The sequence below is a fragment of the Coregonus lavaretus genome, assembly GCF_964263955.1.
Source record: "Coregonus lavaretus genome assembly, contig: HAP1_SCAFFOLD_492, whole genome shotgun sequence".
NCBI classification, from domain to species: Eukaryota; Metazoa; Chordata; class Actinopteri; order Salmoniformes; family Salmonidae; genus Coregonus; species Coregonus lavaretus.
Window position 1 is genome coordinate 34,430 of NW_028163836.1, and position 20,571 is coordinate 55,000.

Consider the following 20,571-nt stretch of genomic DNA (forward strand, 5'->3'; position numbering starts at 1 on the left):
TGACTTGACAGTTTAATCATACAAAACGGCGCTAACTGGACGTGGGCAAGTCAAATTCAATCAGTGGAGGTTGCTGAGGGGAGGACGGCTCATATTAATGATACCATTCCACCTATTCCGCTCCAGCCATTACCACAAGCCCGTCCTCCCCAATTAAGGTGCCACCAACCTCCTGTGAATTCAATACATCAATATTCATTCGTCATAGTTCTACATTTCACATTTCGTATGATAAATGTAATTGTATCATATTTCTACTATAGTGTAGCGATCTGTGCAACTTCCGGCGTGAGTTTACTGTGAACACTGAGGCTGTACCCACTTTAAGTTACAGTTTTAACAGAGACCAAGTAGGCTATTTGATCATAATGTAAAAAAGGCCTCCAATAACATTTAACGTGGAAATAGCTGTTCTATCATTCAGCCTACAGTAGCAGCCAATGTTTGGTGTTCAATGTAAGCCTACATTCCATGAGACATTCCAAAAAACATGCAGAGCTTGACATTAACCTGTTTATCTACTTGTCCTTCACACAAGGAGGAGGTGACTGAAAATGTTGTTGTGTTTGATGCAAGAAACCACTTTACTAAATAAAATGCATCATTATTCCCATGTACTATGATGCAATTCCAACCAAGTAACCCAATTGGCGCCAATGGCGCGATGCGTAGGTTGTTTGCCTTTTTACAAGTGCAACCTGGGTTCGCTTCCCTACCCCACTGTTTGCTACATTGGTGTCAGAAGTAGTATGGTGTCTGTGAGGCCATCAGAATGCACGGCCCGGATGTGTGAGGGGTCTGAGTAGTCGAAGCACGAGACTTGCTTTTATAGGGGGCAGTGTGAGACAGGTTACAATTCCCATCGCAGCAATAGGGTTAACCTAGTTTTGGCCAGCGACCTGGGTTCACTGCCCTGCCCCGCTGTTTGCTACAATATTAATATCACAGGTTACCCGACGTCCGTTGAACAAAGAGACACAACAATATGAGTGAAAGGTTTTTGGGATAATATCAATAAGTGTTGATTTAGAGATGTCTTCTGGGTTCAGCCTTCTAGCTTCCTTTATCAATTGGGTGAAATATAACAAATTACATGGTCTCAAAGTTTGGAGATAACCAGGCCCAGTTTAAATCGCCCCTGATTTCCATTTCATTATTTCCCCAGAGCAGCAAGAGAATCTAGAGACTCAACCTTTGCAGAATCAGAATCACCTTTATTCGCCAAAAACATTTGCACATACATATGTAGGATCTTAATTTGAGCCAGTTTGCTACAGCAGGAAAATATTCCTACAGCAACAGGAAATGTGAATTATAATTAGTGGACATTTTTGTAGCGGTTGATACATTTTTAGTAAGGGAAACTCAAGTCTGCCATTTCTAAGTGGAAATAACAAACTTCAGAAGCCTTTTAAAACCTCAAATACACTACAAGTTTTACATTTACTGCGTTGAGGGAAAGTTATTCTGCAGTGGGGGGTGATCAAATTAAGATCCTACATCTGTACACATAATTCTACATGGTGATTTTTTACATTTTAGTCATTTAGCAGACGCTCTTATCCAGAGCGACTTACATCCATTGCGAGTGCATACATTTTTATTTTTTATACTGGAATCGAACCCACAACCCTGGTGTTGCAAATGCCATGCTCTACCAACTGAGCTACATCCCTGCCGGCCATTCCCATAATAATTCAAATGTCCTGTTGCTGCAGGATTATTTTCCTGCTGTAGCAAACTGGCTAAAATTAAGATCCTACATCTGTAGCAATACACCTCTCTTTGATGTACATGGCTATATCAGGATTGACTTTTGACCATTTGACATCTTTTATTTACTGTTGTTTAGGCTGGTTGAATGAGTTGCCTATAAAAGCTACTTCATCTGCAAGAGAACAGGCGGCTGCACCAGCGACTGTAAGAAGTTATGTGATTTCCTCATATGAACGTGAAAGTAAGTGTGTAGCCTACGCAGTTACACAATGGCTGTTGAAACTGTGGCACGTATTTCTCGGTAACATAGGAAGTCAGATAAATGTGTTGATATGTAGGAAAGACGGGCAGACCCTGGTAAGTCTAGGCTAAACTACAAACTATTATAAGGTTAGGTCGACTTCAGACATTCAATAGTCAGAGTAGGTTTGAGCTATGATCACTTATCATGCTGACAAACCTGATGGTCTCCGTTTGAAATGGTGTGTAAAATACCATGCCTAGGCTACAAGCTCTGTCCTGCTACTGTTAGGTCTATAACGTTATGGGAACTGATCTGAACAGGTTTAGGCTGGTCATCTAGGCTATAGCTAAGGTCAGTGGTGATTTTAGCATGTCAATCTTGGTGGGGCAAAACATAAATAAAGGGGGATGCATGCCAGCAAAGCCACTCCACAACACAACACTAAACAATACATTCATTGCACTATAACGGTGAGAAACGGTGGCCACAAACTGTCAGGGCCTACATAAAGCAGAGTCCCAACAGCAGAGTCCCAACTGCAGAGTCCCGACAGCAGAGTCCCGACAGCAGAGTCCCGACAGCAGAGTCCCGACAGCAGAGTCCCGACAGCAGAGTCCCAACAGCAGAGTCCCAACAGCAGAGTCCCAACAGCAGAGTCCCAACAGCTGTCCTATCATTTCTCTTCATTATTTCTCTTCAAATGACAAGGATTAAAAAGGATTTGCCTGTAGATTGTCGAGCTGATTCATGATGATGACTGCTGGCTAAGATTTTGAAAGTGTGATGTTGACATGATCAGTCCAATCAAAGCTACTGTAGATATAATGTGATTTGACGTCATTTTATCTGTGGCCAATGACCTTCTTGGATGGGCACTTTTAATGTAACTCTATGGCAGCACCGAAGGGGCTTGAATTTTCTAGCTCTACCCTTAGACTTGGCGGTGACGTAGTGTCCCCATGAGTGACAGAACGCTGAGCCAATCACGGCGCAGCGCTCTGTATTTTCTTCTGGCTTGCCCCACCACCACAGAAAGCACTGAGCTAGGATGAAACACCTGCATTTTGGAGCTGCCTTACTCAAGAAAACAAAAAAGAGACCATGTTTGTATGCGGCTATATTAACTCAATTATATATATATTTATTTATTTTTACATTTTTTGCAAACTGATATGTGACACGTATTACTGCCAAAATAACATGCAAAACAGGAAAGGCCACCTGCACTGAATGACGGGTCGCTGGTTGAGAGAATGCCAAGAGTGTGCAAAGCTGTCATCAAGGCAAAGGGTGGCTATTTAAAGAATCTCAAATATAAAATATATTTTGATTTGTTTAACACTTTTTTGGTTACTACATGATTCCATATGTGTTATTCCATAGTGTTGATGTCTTCACTATTATTCTACAATGTAGAAAATAGTAAAAATAAAGACAAACCCTTGAATGAGTATGTGTTCTAAAACTTTTGACCGGTAGTGTATATATATTTTGTTTACGTTGTTAGCAAACTGATATGTGACATATATTAATGCCACAATAACATGCAAAACAGGAAAGGCCACCTGCCCTGAATGACGGGTCGCCACTTGCTGAGGTATAGACCTTGATCTGCTTTACACAACAACAAAAAAACGGTTATACATTATAACCTAGCCTACTTTAAATAATAAAACATATCTTAATTGTTGCAAAAAACCTTTCTGTATAGATCACTGATCCCCCCCCCAGATCAATCAAGCCTGTTTTAGCCCTTCTGTCTACATTCTCAGATATGTTTAGAAAAAAACAGATTCAAAAATAATAAATGGCCGACTTTTAATGAATACAAATAAGTGTGTGACATGGCCATGGTGAAGAGATGTCACAACTACATATTCAAGTGATTGCATTACATCACCTGACTGTTTCGATATGTCTGTTAGTAAATGTTTTGTAAGATATAATTAATTAATGATAACAATTCACATTCAATAATTACTGTGTTAACTACAACCAACATGTTGGATCTCTGTTTAGGGGTCAGTGGTCTAAAATGAGTCTCTCTGGGGAGAGAGAGGAGGGGGGCCCTGCCTCTAAAATGAGTCTCTCTGGGGAACATGACACCAAAGATAAGAGGTGAGATGACAATTTTGTTTAAGAATTATTAAGAGTTTATTTCCTAAATGCTATTTCCACAATTTTTCACATGTGTTTTTTAATCAGAAATGGTTGCTTATGGGTATGCCCTGAATGACAGCTCCAAAGCAATTGCATGTTGCACAGGAACCACTGACTCGCTGCATGTTTCTATTATCAAGACACCTGCTGGTACCTCTTAACTGGTTAGTACAGCTCATGAGGTGTCCTAAATATCTGCCAACTAGGTGGGACGCTTATGAATAAAGAGGCTTCATGCATAGCTTTAATTTATACCCATAAGAGTAGGACTAAAATGGCTTTATTCTCAGCACTTATACGACACATTTTCTACTCTGAGACGCTTTTTGGATATGGGCCCAGATCTCAAAATATTGTAACGAGCCAGTATTAAATGAGTCTATCTGGGGAGAGAGAGGACCAATCTTACTACTCTGAGACGCTTTTTGGTTACGTGCCCAGATCTCAAAATATTGTTTTAAAAAACGATTTTCTTTTGTTTGACATAATAAAAAAAGAATATTACTAATGTACCCGACTTTAAAGACTGCTTTTAGTTTATTGTGTGGCACTGCTCATGTCCGCGTTCTGAAACTGTCCGCGTCCCCGTACAGAACTGTCCGCGTCCACGTACGGTTTGGCGCCAAGCATATTGTCCAGTTACGCGCAGAGTGGTCTGAGGTGATCTTGGGGAACAACGACGGAGTTTGTTAGTGTTGAGACACCGAAGTTTATTGTTCAATTTGCTTTTTTTGCGTAATGGTCAGTGACAGTATGAGTGTAGCCAGATCCTTTTCACTCGCTATCCTTGTTTCATCTTGTGGTTCACCGGATTCACAACACTTTTATCTGATTTTATCTGTTTGCCAATGACCTTCTTGGATGGGCACTTCTAATGTAACTCTGTGTCAGCACCCAAGGGGCTTGAATTTTCTAGCTCTACCCTTAGACTTGGCGGTGACGTAGTGTCCCCATGAATGACAGAACACTGAGCGAATCACGGCACAGCACTCCGTATTTTCTTCTGGCTTGCCCCACCACCACAGAAAGCACTGAGCTAGGCTGAAACACCTGCATTTTGGAGCTGCCTTAGTCAAGAAAACAAAAAAGAGACCATGTCTTTTTGCGGCTTTATTAACTCAATGATATATATATTTATTTATTTTTACATTTTTTGCAAACTGATATGTGACACGTATTAATGCCAAAATAACATGCAAAACAGGAAAGGCCACCTGCCCTGAATGACAGGTCGCCACTGGCTGAGGAATAGCCTTTCTGTATAGATCACTGATCCCCCCCAGATCAATCAAGCCTGTTTTAGCCCTTCTGTCTACATTCTCAGATACGTTTAGAAAAGAACAGATTCAAAAATAATAAATGGCAGACTTTTAATGAATACAAATAAGTGTGAGACATGGCCTTGTGTTGCTGCACTGTCTATAACACTGTCTTGACAGTTACCATGGAGAAGAGATGTCACAACTACATATTCATGTGATTGCATTAAATCACCTGACTGTTTCGATATGTCTGTTAGTAGATGTTTTATAAGAGATAATTAATAAATGATAACAATTTACATTCAAGAATTACTGTGTTAGCTACAGCCAACATGTTGGATCTCTGTTTAGGGTTCAGTGGTCTAAAATGAGTCTCTCTGGGGAGAGAGAGGAGGGGGGCCCTGCCTCTAAAATGAGTCTCTCTGGGGAACATGACACCAAAGCTAAGAGGTGAGATGACAATTTTGTTTAAGAATTATTAAGAGTTTATTTCCTAAATGCTATTTCCACAATTTTTCACGTGTTTTTTAATCAGAAATGGTTGCTTATAGGTACCTTCAATATTACTGTTCTCAGATGTTTAATTAATACATTTTAGATGTATATCATTATTATTATTTTTATTGCAAAACGCTATATATCCATTGTTTAGCTGAAATTGAATGTTCGTATCCTGTATATTTGACTGTATTATCTGGTTGTCTCACCTAGCTATCTTAAGATGAATGCACTTACTGTAAATCACTCTGGGTAAGAGCATCTGCTAGACAGGTGGGGCTCTGCCCTGAATGACAGGTCACCACTGCTCCAAAGCAATTACATGTGGCACAGGAACCACTGACTCGCTGCATGTTTCTATTATCAAGACACTTGCTGGTACCTCTTAACTGGTTAGGACAGCTCATGAGGTGTCCTAAATATCTGCCAACTAGGTGGGACACTTATGAATAAAGAGACTTCATGCATAGCTTTAATTTATACCCATAAGAGTAGGACTAAAATGGCTTTATTCTCAGCACTTATACGACACATTTTCTACTCTGAGACGCTTTTTGGATATGGGCCCAGATCTCAAAATATTGTATCGACCCAGTATTAAATGAGTCTGTCTGGGGAGAGAGATGACCAATTTTTCTACTCTGAGACGCTTTTTGGATACGTGCCCAGATCTCAAAATCTTGTTTTAAAAAACGATTTTCTTTTGTTTGACATAATAAAAAAAGAATATTACTAATGTACCCGACTTTAAAGACTGCTTTTAGTTTATTGTGTGGCAGTGCTCATGTCCGCGTTCTGGAACTGTCCGCGTTCCCGTCCAGAACTGTCCGCGTCCCCGTACGGTTTGGCGCCAAGCATATTGTCCAGTTACGCGCAGAGTGGTCTGAGGTGATCTTGGGGAATAACGACGGAGTTCGATACAGTGTTGAGACACTGAAGTTTATTGTTCAATTTGCTTTTTTGTGTAATGGTCAGTGACAGTATGAGTGTAGCCAGATCCTTTTCACTCGCTAGTCTTGTTTAATTGTGTGGTTCAACGGGTTCGTCATCATCCTCGAGGGACAGACGAACGACCTGCTAGCTAGCCAAGCTAGTCGGTACAGCTAGCTAAGCTAGCTACTCTACCAGCAGCATCCTCGTTATCCTAGCTACCACTACATCATCACCGGCTGCCTGCATTTCGTGTGGACCGATGGAGCTCCCTGGTTGTTTCTTCCACCTGTTAAATACCGTGGAGGGCTTCTCCCTCTCTTGTTGACGGATGCTGGCTACCTACCATCCCTCTGTCCGGTTCTCCTCTCTTCACTAGATGGACGGTAACTTTAGTGTTTAACCCCTCTGTGTCCAAGGACTGAACTTTTGAATATTATTTTCGTGGCGCATCAAGTGACATTTTTTACAACGTTTATTTCTGATAAAATTAGTTAATTGCATCCGCCATGGAGCCCAGTTCCATAATATTACCTTCTGTCCCTGGTTATGAAGTAATCGCGAAAAAACAGGCCTTATTTTAGGGTATTTTTCACCCTACCAGCTCCTATTAGTTCTATTGAGCTCCGTGACACCGACTCGCCTTCAGAACGTTCTATTCCCAGTCCATTGTTCTGCGTCACAATGCCAGCTTCACTATTGTTATCAATGAGACCTGCCTGCGTTAAGCCTGTTGGTTTACCTCAGGTAACTTACTATTAACAAGGTTATGGCTACTTGGTGAGCGTTAACCCTGTTGGTTTACCTCAGGTAACTTATTATTAACAAGGTTACAGCTACTTGGTGAGCGTTAACCCTGTAGGTTTACCTCAGGTAACTTATTATTAACAAGGTTACAGCTACTTGGTGAGCGTTAACCCTGTTGGTTTACCTCAGGTAACTTATTATTACCAAGGTTACAGCTACTTGGTGAGCGTTAACCCTGTAGGTTTACCTCAGGTAACTCATTATTAACAAGGTTACGGCTACTTGGTGAGCGTTAACCCTGTAGGTTTACCTCAGGTAACTTATTATTAACAAGGTTTCGGCTACTTGGTGAGCGTTAACCCTGTAGGTTTACCTCAGGTAACTTATTATTAATAAGGTTACGGCTACTTGGTGAGCGTTAACCCTGTAGGTTTACCTCAGGTAACTTATTATTAACAAGGTTACGGCTACTTGGTGAGCGTTAACCCTGTAGGTTTACCTCAGGTAACTTATTATTACCAAGGTTACAGCTACTTGGTGAGCGTTAACCCTGTAGGTTTACCTCAGGTAACTTATTGTTAACAAGGTTACGGCTACTTGGTGAGCGTTAACCCTGTAGGTTTACCTCAGGTAACTTATTATTACCAAGGTTAAGGCTACTTGGTGAGGGTTAACCCTGTAGGTTTACCTCAGGTAACTTATTATTAACAAGGTTATGGCTACTTGGTGAGCGTTAACCCTGTAGGTTTACCTCAGGTAACTTATTATTAACAAGGTTACGGCTACTTGGTGAGGGTTAACCCTGTAGGTTTACCTCAGGTAACGTATTATTAACAAGGTTATGGCTACTTGGTGAGCGTTAACCCTGTAGGTTTACCTCAGGTAACTTATTATTAACAAGGTTACAGCTACTTGGTGAGCGTTAACCCTGTAGGTTTACCTCAGGTAACTTATTATTAACAAGGTTACGGCTACTTGGTGAGCGTTAACCCTGTAGGTTTACCTCAGGTAACTTATTATTAACAAGGTTACAGCTACTTGGTGAGCGTTAACCCTGTAGGTTTACCTCAGGTAACTTATTATTAACAAGGTTATGGCTACTTGGTGAGCGTTAACCCTGAGTACATGTTGTGGTCACCTATAGTGGTGAGACACAGTTTAAGAGGCGATGGCTGGCGGATAGCCATCAAACATTAAACATTTTCTGGTCATGGTTAACCATATTTGTTTTAAGAAAAAAAGTGTACAATCTAAACAAAACGCATGTCCCTGTCCTCTTTTTCAAGATGTGGCCGATTTTAAACAGCCAGAAGACATTTTTTAATTAAGAAATAACAATTTTTTTGACGACTTGTTTCTAAATGGCTGCTGGATAATTTGATATGCATCGAAATCTTCGTTCATAGGCATCAAATTGAGCGAATGCTGCGCAGGTTCACTGAGTTGCAAACCAAATGGGTATAATGGGGTGATTATTGTCTAATCTGGTGGTCTAGCTAATGGATCTGTAGATCAGACGCAGTTGCTACCTCAGATTATGAGCCTAAGCCTAGCAAGTGTCATGAAGTGTCAGGTCTCCCGCAGTGGTCTAAGGCCACTAGAGATCCTGGTTCGAATCCAGACTGTCGTAGCCGGCCGCGACCGAGAGACACATGACTAAAAAAAAATGTAAATGTAACGAATGAGTTATGTAGTACCCACATACGGCCACAAGGAGGAGCAAGAGTGCCATAAACCCATACTGTTTTTTGCCATATAAACCCTAAACCTAACAATCAATCAAATGTATTTATAAAGCCCTTTTTACACCAGCAGATGTCACAAAGTGCTATACAGAAACTCTTACCCTACTTATAACCTATTTTAGCCGTAACCCCTAATTCTAGGGTAGGGTAGCCTAGAACACTTTTAGAAACTATTTTAGTAATAATATTATGTTAGTAAATACAATTATAGTATTAAATAGCGTTTTGATTATTTTGTTGTTATTTTATTATATGTATTATTGCAAGGCAGAACACTTGATAAACATTAGTTTTATTTTTCAAATGTGGTTTGAACTGGGTGACCTAGTAACCTCTATGTGAAAGTCCAGAAATTGGCGTGGGACAGGTGGGTCAGGTTTGAGACTGATCTAAGGAATTAACATGAAAAATAAACTTTATTTATCAGCTGCCTCACCAAGACTATATGTCCCATGATTATCTAAAATGGTTACTCATTACTTTAGTTAGCTATATATCTCATATTAGGCCTGTGATGCTTTTGGAAGAGTAACAAAATAGTGACTATAGCAGGTGTTGAACCCCGGGTAAATAATCACTAGTCAGATGCGGTAACTTCAACCCTAGTATACATGTATTATAAAAAATGATCTTAATATCTGATATTGGGAGTAAATAACCTCGGAATATAAAAGACAAGAGTGCATCTTCCAGCCCGCCAATAAATTACATCAAATCAAATCAAATGTTATTTGTCACATACACGTGTTTAGCAGATGTTATAGCGGGTGTAGCGAAATGCTTGTGCTTCTAGCTCCGACAGTGCAGTAATATCTAACAAGTAATATCGAACAATTTCACAACATATACACAATACACACAAATCTAGTAAGGAATGGAATTTAAGAATATATACATGGACAAGCAATGACAGAGCGGCATGGACAAAGATAGAGTAGAATATTATAGAATGCAGTATATACATATGAGATGAGTAGTGCAAGATATGTAAACATTATTAAAGTGACTAGTGTTCCATTTCTTAAAGTGGCCAGTGATTTCAATAGGCAGCAGCAGCCTCTAATGTGCTAGTGATGGCTATTTATCAGTCTGATGGCCTTGAGATAGAAGCTGTTTTTTAGTCTCTCGGTCCCAGCTTTGATGCACCTGTACTGACCTCGCCTTCTGGATGATAGCGGGGTGAACAGGCAGTGGCTCGGGTGGTTGATGTCCTTGATGATATTTTTGACCTTCCTGTGACATCGGGTGCTGTATGTGTCTTGGAGGAAGGGTAGTTTTCCCACGATAATGCAACCCTCGCGGTTAGCAAATGTACCTCAACATGCCCCTCGCTTGTGCTAGAAGGCTGAGTGCTCGCTGCTGGTTGATGAATCTGACAATGAATATACTAGGAAAATACGTTTTTCTCGACCAGAGGTGACTAAATTAATGTTCAGGCTTATTGATAATCATTATAGTAATGAAGTATAATTTCAAAACATGAGCATAAAAACAGGTAATCATAAACATGAATCATCATTATATTATTTCACAGTAATCTGTTAAATGCTTTTTCAGTCGTTCCTCTTGCGTTAGCAGTGTGGAAAGGGACAGTAAAAAGCGTGTGCAGGAGTTTTCCTGTGAGGGGGAGTGGTGGTGTATCCAGGGAGAAAGCTAAACTAACCTTCTGAAATGTCATTTGTGGTCTTATGCTGCCATCTATTGGAATTATTTAGCAACTGCAGTAGTACTGAATTAAGTATATCCTTACTAATGTAGTAATTACTCAGAATTTCAAAATATGACATTTTCACTTACAACCATAACATAACAATTTATAGCATAACAAACAATGAAACTGACATAAACCAAAAACACCATACATTTAGTTAACTATATATATATATATATATATATACTATTTATTTGGATGGGTGCCAAAGTAACACCACATAAAGAAGAGCTCTCCAGTAGGTGAACCAAAACTTTCAAAGGCCATTTTCTTAAAAGTGAGGTTACAAGTTTATCATCTTTCAAAGCAGAATTACTTTCCCATTGTTCCTAAACTGTAGTGTATGATATACATTTTTCTAGCTCAGTCTCTACTTTTATCCAATGTAAAAAACACAATTTCAAATTTTGCTATGCTTTGACTGTGTAAAACCTAGCAGTACTACTTATTTCTCTGAGAGTGAGGCAGATATATATTATTACTGTGTAAAACCTAGTAGTACTACTTATTTCTTTGAGAGTGAGGCAGAAATATATTTTTACTGTGTAAAACCTAGCAGTACTACTTATTTCTCTGAGAGTGAGGCAGATGTATATTATTACTGTGTAAAACCTAGCAGTAATACTTATTTCTCTGTGAGTGAGGCAGATATGTAGCATTTTGCAATAAAAACATGATTATTTGTCTATCTGAAATAAAACCATTAAGTGATAGATTTTAAACAAATACAGTGGGGGAAAAAAGTATTTAGTCAGCCACCAATTGTGCACGTTCTCCCACTTAAAAAGATGAGAGAGGCCTGTAATTTTCATCATAGGTACACGTCATCTATGACAGACAAAATGAGGAAAAAAAATCCAGAAAATCACATTGTAGGATTTTTAATGAATTTATTTGCATATTATGGTGGAAAATAAGTATTTGGTCAGTAACAAAAGTTTCTCAATACTTTGTTATATACACTTTGTTGGCAATGACACAGGTCAAACGTTTTCTGTAAGTCTTCACAAGGTTTTCACACACTGTTGCTGGTATTTTGGCCCATTCCTCCATGCAGATCTCCTCTAGAGCAGTGATGTTTTGGGGCTGTCGCTGGGCAACACAGACTTTCAACTCCCTCCAAAGATTTTCTATGGGGTTGAGATCTGGAGACTGGCTAGGCCACTCCAGGACCTTGAAATGCTTCTTATGAAGCCACTCCTTCGTTGCCCGGGCGGTGTGTTTGGGATCATTGTCATGCTGAAAGACACAGCCACGTTTCATCTTCAATGCCCTTGCTGATGGAAGGAGGTTTTCACTCAAAATCTCACGATACATGGTCTCATTCATTCTTTCCTTTACATGGATCAGTCGTCTTGGTCCCTTTGCAGAAAAATAGCCCCAAAGAATGATGTTTCCACCCCCATGCTTCACAGTAGGTATGGTGTTCTTTGAATGCAACTCAGCATTCTTTGTCCTCCAAACACGACGAGTTGAGTTTTTACCAAAAAGTTCTATTTTGGTTTCATCTGACATTATGACATTCTCCCAATCCTCTTCTGGATCATCCAAATGCACTCTAGCAAACTTCAGACGGGCCTGGACATGTACTGGCTTAAGCAGGGGGAGACGTCTGGCACTGCAGGATTTGAGTCCCTGGCGGCGTAGTGTGTTACTAATGGTAGGCTTTGTTACTTTGGTCCCAGCTCTCTGCTGGTCATTCACTAGGTCCCCCCGTGTAGTTCTGGGATTTTTGCTCATGGTTCTTGTGATCATTTTGACCCCACGGGGTGAGATCTTGCGTGGAGCCCCAGATCGACTGAGATTATCAGTGGTCTTGTATGTCTTCCATTTCCTAATAATTGCTCCCACAGTTGATTTCTTCGAACCAAGCTGCTTACCTATTGCAGATTCAGTCTTCCCAGCCTGGTGCAGGTCTACAATTTTGTTTCTGGTGTCCTTTGACAGCTCTTTGGTCTTGGCCATAGTGGAGTTTGGAGTGTGACTGTTTGAGGTTGTGGACAGGTGTCTTTTATACTGATAACAAGTTCAAACAGGTGCCATTAATACAGGTAACGAGTGGAGGACAGAGGAGCCTCTTAAAGAAGAAGTTTACAGGTCTGTGAGAGCCAGAAATCTTGCTTGTTTGTAGGTGACCAAATACTTATTTTCCACCATAATTTGCAAACAAATTCATTAAAAATCCTACAATGTGAATTTCTGGATTTATTTTTCTCAATTTGTCTGTCATAGTTGACGTGTACCTATGATGAAAATTACAGGCCTCTCTCATCTTTTTAAGTGGGGGAACTTGCACAATTGGTGGCTGACTAAATACTTTTTTCCCCCACTGTACATGTCTGTCGTTGAACAACCCCATGCCATGATTAGATAGTGAAAAAACACACCAATCTCTTTCATAATTTCTTTAAACAATAAAAGCTAATTGACGAACATTTCTGAAAATGGATTTATAGCGTTTTTGAATGAAACTCTTCTTAAGTTTCCCCATCTGAGCTCAGAGTAGATGAGAGACGTAATGTTTGTCTCTGTTGTGTTGAAGTCCAATCAAGCAGGAGAGACCAGCCTCCCCTGTACCCAGCTGTGTGTCCATGAAGAGTGATTGGTCTATGGATCGTCCTATAATGTTTAGAGAGGGAGACTTTTTTACTGAACAAAGGTAAGAAGAACTCATGGGTCATGGTCAGTGAGTTAAACAACACTGTCTCTAGTGATTTCTCCTCTCCCATTTTACCATTTATTTTTGTTGTTTTCAAAATCCATAGGCTAAACCTTTTTTCCATTTTCATAGTCCTGAAACAATATTAAACTAACACTACATTCCCTCCCTCTGTGTGTTTGTGGGTGTGCGCATGTGTGTGTGTGTGTGTGTGTGTGTGTGTGTGTGCACTCCCTGGATGAGGAGATGTAATCTGATGTTTTGTCCACAGAAACCAACATCAGAGATCAGAGTCAGAGATTCTCAGTGGTCAGTCTTCCCAGAGTCATCAAACAGACCTGGCCTCCATATTCAGTGTATGTGGTCCTGTTATGTACATTTGGTTTTGTTTACCTCAAGTAAAGTTGATCTGTCAATCAATCATTAATATGTTAATGTGAAAGCACTTAGTCTCTTGCTTAACTGATTTACTTGATTTATTTCAGTTGCTTGAAGAGAATATTATGACATTTGTGAAGAACGAGCTGAAGATGTTCAAGAGGATTCTTTGTCCAGAACTCCCAGAAGGCTTTGAGAGTCAGAAGCAGGATAAGGAAGTGGTGGACGCTGAAGATGAGAAGCAGGAGAGCAGTGCCAGAGAGGGGGCTCTGAAGATCACACTGCACGTCCTGAGGAAAATGAACCAGAAGGAGCTTGCTGACACACTGGAGAAAAGTAAGAGCTGTCTGCCTCATGTTGAATGCTGTTTTAGAACATTTAAAAGCTGTAGCTAAAGTACAGCTAAAGTAGCTGTGTAACTCAATGATATTGTAGCAGCCTTAACACAACACCTAGTGACCTCATCAAGTAGCAGCAGGGATGTGTTGTGGAGAGAGAGAGAGAGAGAGAGAGAGAGAGAGAGAGAGAGAGTGAGAGAGAGAGAGATTGAGAGAGAGAGATAGAGAGAGAGAGAGAGAGAGAGAGAGAGAGAGAGAGAGAGAGAGAGAGAGAGAGAGAGAGAGAGAGAGAGAGAGAGAGAGAGAGAGAGAGAGAGAGAGAGAGAGAGAGAGAGAGAGAGAGAGAGAGAGAGAGAGAGAGAGAGAGAGGAGAGAGAGAGAGAGAGAGAGAGAGAGAGAGAGAGAGAGAGAGAGAGAGAGAGAGAGAGAGAGAGAGAGAGAGAGAGAGAGAGAGAGAGAGAATTAATGATACCATCAGTAATACCAATAATGATATAAATTTACAAATGTTAATTTAGACAGAGAAGAGGAGAGACAGAGTAGAGAGAGAGACAAGATTAATAATACTAGTAATACTAATACTAGTATAATAAACAATGTAATACTTTTATTAAAATGTTTATAACAGTCCTAGAATACTTTACAATACTGTAGGCATTAAAACAGATGTAATATTAATATCCTCTGTGTTATTTCTTCATTCAGATGAGCTTGCTGTGATTTGCCAACGTGAACTCAAATCTAATCTAAAGAAGAGGTTTCAATGTGTATTTGAGGGGATCGCTAAACAAGGAAACCCAACACTTCTTAATAAGATCTACACAGAGCTCTACATCACAGAGGGTGGAACAGGAGATGTCAATAATGAACATGAGCTGAGACAGATTGAGACAACAACCAGGAAACAATCAAGACCAGAGACTGCAATCAAATGTAACGACATCTTCAAACCCTTAACTGGACAAGACAAACTTATCAGAACTGTGCTGACAAAGGGAGTTGCTGGCATTGGAAAAACAGTCTCTGTGCAGAAGTTCATTCTGGACTGGGCTGAAGGAAAAGCAAATCAGGATGTCCAATTTGTATTTTCATTCCCTTTCCGGGAGCTGAATTTGATGAAAAAGGAAAAACAGACTTTCATTGAACTTCTCAATCACTTCTCAATGGAAACCAAAGAATCAAGAATCTCCAACTACGACAAGTACAAAGTTCTGTTAATCTTTGATGGTCTGGATGAGTGCCGACTGCCCTTAGACTTCCAGAAGAACAAGATCTGTTGTGACGTCACAGAGTCAACCTCAGTGGATGTTCTGCTGACAAATCTCATCAAGGGAAATCTGCTTCCCTCTGCTCTCCTCTGGATAACTACCCGACCTGCAGCAGCCAATCAGATCCCTTCAGGGTGTGTTGAGCAGGTGACAGAGGTACGAGGGTTCAATGACCCACAGAAGGAGGAGTACTTCAGGAAGAGATTCAGTGATGAGGACCTGGCCAGCAGAATCATCTCACACATAAAGACATCAAGGAGCCTCCACATCATGTGCCACATTCCAGTCTTCTGTTGGATTTCTGCCACAGTCCTTGAACACATGTTGAAACATAAGACAGAAGAGATGCCCAAGACTCTGACTGAGATGTACTCACACCTTGTGGAGTTTCATACCAAACAGAAGAATGAAAAGTATCTTGGGAAAGAAGAGACAGGTCCACACTGGAATAAAGAGATCATTCTGTCACTGGGAAAACTGGCTTTTCAACAGCTTGTGAATGGCAATCTGATTTTCTATGAAGAAGACCTGAAAGATGCTGGCATTGATGTCAATGAAGCCTCAGTGTACTCAGGATTGTGCACACAGATCTTTAAAGAGGAATGTGGGCTGTACCAGGACAAGGTGTACTGCTTCGTGCATCTGAGCATTCAGGAGTTTCTGGCTGCTGTATATGTGTTCCTCTCATTTATCAACAACAATGAGAATCTAATGGATGAACCTCAATCATTGTCCAAATACTTTTTTGTGCTGTTCAGAGACAAGCCTGAAGTTACTTTCTACAAGAGTGCTGTGGATAAAGCCTTACAAAGTGAGAAAGGAAACCTGGACCTGTTCCTCCGCTTCCTTCTGGGCCTCTCACTGGAGTCCAATCAGAAGCACTTACGAGGTCTAATGACAAAGACAAGAAGCAGCTCACAGAGCCATGAAAAAACAGTCAAGTACATCAAGGAGAAGATCAGGGAGAATCCCTCTCCAGAGAGGTGCATCAATCTGTTCCACTGTCTGAATGAACTGAATGACCATTCTCTAGTGGAGGAGATCCAAAGCTACCTGAGAACAGGAAGTCTGTCAAAAGCCAAACTGTCACCTGCACAGTTATCAGCTCTGGTCTTTGTGTTGCTGACTTCAGAAAAGGAGCTGGATGTGTTTGACCTGAAGAAATACTCCAGATCAGAGGAAGGTCTTCTGAGGCTGCTGCCAGTGGTCAAAGCCTCCAGAGCTGCTCTGTGAGTACATAAAATGACATTTAAGTACTAATCATCTGGAAAAAATATTCAGTTTAGAGAAATATATGTATTATAATATGTATATAATATATAGTATTACATTGAAAAACTTACTGAATCAGTGCATTGGTGTTCACATTTGTATAACAATATGACCATGCAATTCTAGGAGATGGAAGATTAATCTATATGTTGTTTAAGAGAATAAACCAAATGCATATGCCATTGTCCTTCTACACTACTGGTGTTAAATTAACAGTGTGTTTGTGAAATCATGATGATCTCTTTGCAGGCTGTCATTCTGTGGACTCACAGAGAAAGGCTGTGCTTCTCTGGTCTCAGCTCTGAAGTCAAACCCCTCACACCTGAGAGAGCTGGATCTGAGTAACAATGTCATGAAGGATTCAGGAGTGAAGCTGCTCTCTGCTGTCCTGGGGAATCCCCACTGTAAACTGGAGACTCTGAGGTCAGGATTCCTGTAGTTGGTCAACAAGTGATAACTGTTCACCAGTTCCACATGTGTTTACCAGGCACACATAGTCCACATCATATGTGTTTGGACAGTGAAGCTTACAGTTTTACATTTGGTGCTATGCTCCAGCAATTTGGATTTCAGATTGAATGTTTCATTATAGAATGTCACCTTTTATTTGATGTTAATAATTGTTAATGGTGAGAGGTTAGCATGTTTTGTTGTAGCCTCTGTAACTTTCTCACTCATTATTATTCATGATTCAATCATGATCTTTCTCAATCATGGAATCATCAGGATTACTTTAGTAGTGTTTAGAAACATGTTATCTACTCACAGAAAGAAAATTACTCACCACCAAAGAATAGCAGTGTGGTTTTAATATGATTTGACTCTTTGCAGGCTGTCAGGCTGTCTATTCAAAGAGGAAGGCTGTGCTTCTCTGGTCTCAGCTCTGAAGTCAAACCCCTCACACCTGAGAGAGCTGGATCTGAGTAACAATGACCTGAAGGATACAGGAGTGAAGCTGCTCTCTGCTGGACTGGGGAATCCCCACTGTAAACTGGAGACTCTGAGGTCAGTATTCCTGTATCACTCAATGAACGCACACTCATTGGACACACACACACACTGGACACGGACACACACACACTGGACACACACACACACACAATGATTAATTCAATAGTGTTTAGAAACATGTTATCTACTGTTAATAATGATACATTAATTCATGTATATACAGTACCAGTCAAAAGTTTGGACACACCTACTCATTCAAGTGTTTTTCTTTATTTTTACAATTTCTACATTGTAAAATAATAGTGAAGACATTAAAACTATGAAATAACACATATGGAATCATGTAGTAACCAAAAAAGTGTTAAACAAATGAAAATATATTTTATATTTGAAATGTTTCAAATAGCCACCCTTTGTCTTGATGACAGCTTTGCACACTCTTGGCATTCTCTCAACCAGCTTCACCTGGAATGCTTTTCCAACAGTCTTGAAGGAGTTCCCACATATGCTGAGCACTTGTTGGCTGCTTTTCTTTCACTCTGCGGTCCAACTCATCACAAACCATCTCAATTTGGTTGAGGTCGGGTGATTGTGGAGGCCAGGTCATCTGATGCAGCACTTCATCACTCTCCTTCTTGGTAGAATAGCCCTTGCACAGCCTGGAGATGTATTGGGTCATTGTCCTGTTGAAAAACAAATGATAGTTCCACGATGCCCAAACCAGATGGGATGGCGTGACGCTGCAGAATGCTGTGGTAGCCATGCTGGTTAAGTGTGCCTTGAATTCTAAATAAATCACAGACAGTGTCACCAGCAAAGCAACCCCAAACCATAACACCTCCTACTCCATGCTTTACGGTGGGAACTAAACATGCAGAGATCATCCGTTCACCCACATCGCTTCTCACAAAGACACGGCGGTTCGAACCAAATATCTCAAATTTGGACTCCAGACCAAAGGACACATTTCCACCGGTGTAATGTCCATTGCCCATGTTTGTTGGCCCAAGCAAGTCTCTTCTTCTTATTGGGGTCCTTTAGTAGTGATTTCTTTGCAGTAATTCGACCATGAAGGCCTGATTCACACAGTCCCCTCTGAACAGTTGATGTAGAGATGTGTCTGTGACTTGAACTCTGTGAAGCATTTATTTGGGCTGCAATTTCTGAGGCTGGTAACTCTAATGAATGTATCCTCTGCAGCAGAGGTAACTCTGGGTCTTCCATTCTTGTGGTGGTCCTCATGAGAGCCAGTTTCATCATAGCGCTTGATGTTTTTAGCGACTGCACTTGAAGAAATGTTCAAAGTTGTTGAAATGTTCCGTATTGACTGGCCGTCATGTCTTAAAGTAATGATGGACTGTCATTTCTCTTTGCTTATTTGAGCTGTTCTTGCCATAATATGAACTTGGTCTTTTACCAAATAGGGCTATCTTCTGTATACCCCCCTACCTTGTCACAACACAACTGATTGGTTCAAACACATTAAGAAGGAGAGAAATTCCACAAATTAACTTTTAAGAAGGCACACCTGTTAATTGAAATGCATTCCAGGTGACTACCTCATGAAGCTGGTTGAGAGAATGCCAAGAGTGTGCAAAGCTGTCATCAAGGCAAATGGTGGCTATTTGAAGAATCTCAAATATAAAATATATTTTGATTAATTTAACACTTTTTTGGTTACTACATGATTCCATATGTGTTATTTCATAGTTTTAATGTCTTCACTATTATTCTACAATGTAAAAAATAGTAAAAATAAAGGAAAACCCTTGAATGTGTAGGTGTGTCCAAACTTTTGACTGGTACTGTATATATACATATATGAATAGATATGGCAGGTTTCAGTACACTGATGTATCTGACATTGTTGAAAGACTATATTTTCACACCAAAGAATAGCAGTATGATTTTTAATATGATTTTACTTTTGCAGGCTGTCAGGCTGTCTAGTCACAGAGGAAGGCTGTGCTTCTCTGGTCTCAGCTCTGAAGTCAAACCCCTCACACCTGAGAGAGCTGGATCTGAGTAACAATGACCTGAATGATTCAGGAGTGAAGCTGCTCTCTGCTGGACTGGGGAATCCCCACTGTAAACTGGAGACTCTGAGGTCAGTATTCCTGTAGTTGGTCAACAAGTGATAACTGCTCACCAGATCCACATGTGTTTACCAGGCACACATAGTCCACACCATATGTGTTTGGACAGTGAAGCTTACAGTTTTAAATTTGGTGCTAAGCTCCAGCATTTTGGATTTGAGATATAATGTTTCATATTAGGTGACAGTATATAATGTCAATTTTTATTTGAGAGTATTTTCATACATATCTGAGTTACTGTTTGGAAATGAAATCACTTTATGTATCTAGTTCTCCCATTTGAAAAAGTCTTAATAATTTGGACATATTCACTTATATTTTATTAAAGTAGTCTTAAGTTTAGTGTTTGGTCCCATATTCCTTACCCACAGTGATTACATCAAGCCTGTGATTCTACAAACTTGTTGAATGTATTTGCAGTTATTCTTGGTTGTGTTTTGGATGATGTTTTTCCCAATAGAAACTGAATGGTGAATAATGTCCTGTCATTTTGGAGTCACTTCACTTGTATTGTCAGTAAGAATAGAAGATGTTTCTGAACACTAGTACATTCATATGGATGCTACCATGATTATGAATAATCATGAATGAATCGT

At 40.2% G+C, this 20,571-nt stretch overlaps 1 protein-coding gene across 1 annotated transcript in view; it reads left to right on the forward strand.

Moving 5' to 3' along the window:
- Positions 1-13,944: 13,944 nt before the first annotated feature.
- Positions 13,945-20,571, forward strand: part of LOC311117730 (NLR family CARD domain-containing protein 3-like) — a 15,220-nt gene continuing 8,593 nt past the window's right edge. Inside the window, exons 1-6 of the mRNA XM_084192652.1 lie at positions 13,945-14,028; positions 14,158-14,386; positions 15,094-16,885; positions 17,178-17,351; positions 17,760-17,933; positions 19,813-19,981. Coding sequence (XP_084048778.1) covers positions 14,176-14,386; positions 15,094-16,885; positions 17,178-17,351; positions 17,760-17,933; positions 19,813-19,981 — 2,520 coding nt within the window. The 5' untranslated portion in view covers positions 13,945-14,028; positions 14,158-14,175. The remainder of the gene's footprint in view (positions 14,029-14,157; positions 14,387-15,093; positions 16,886-17,177; positions 17,352-17,759; positions 17,934-19,812; positions 19,982-20,571) is intronic.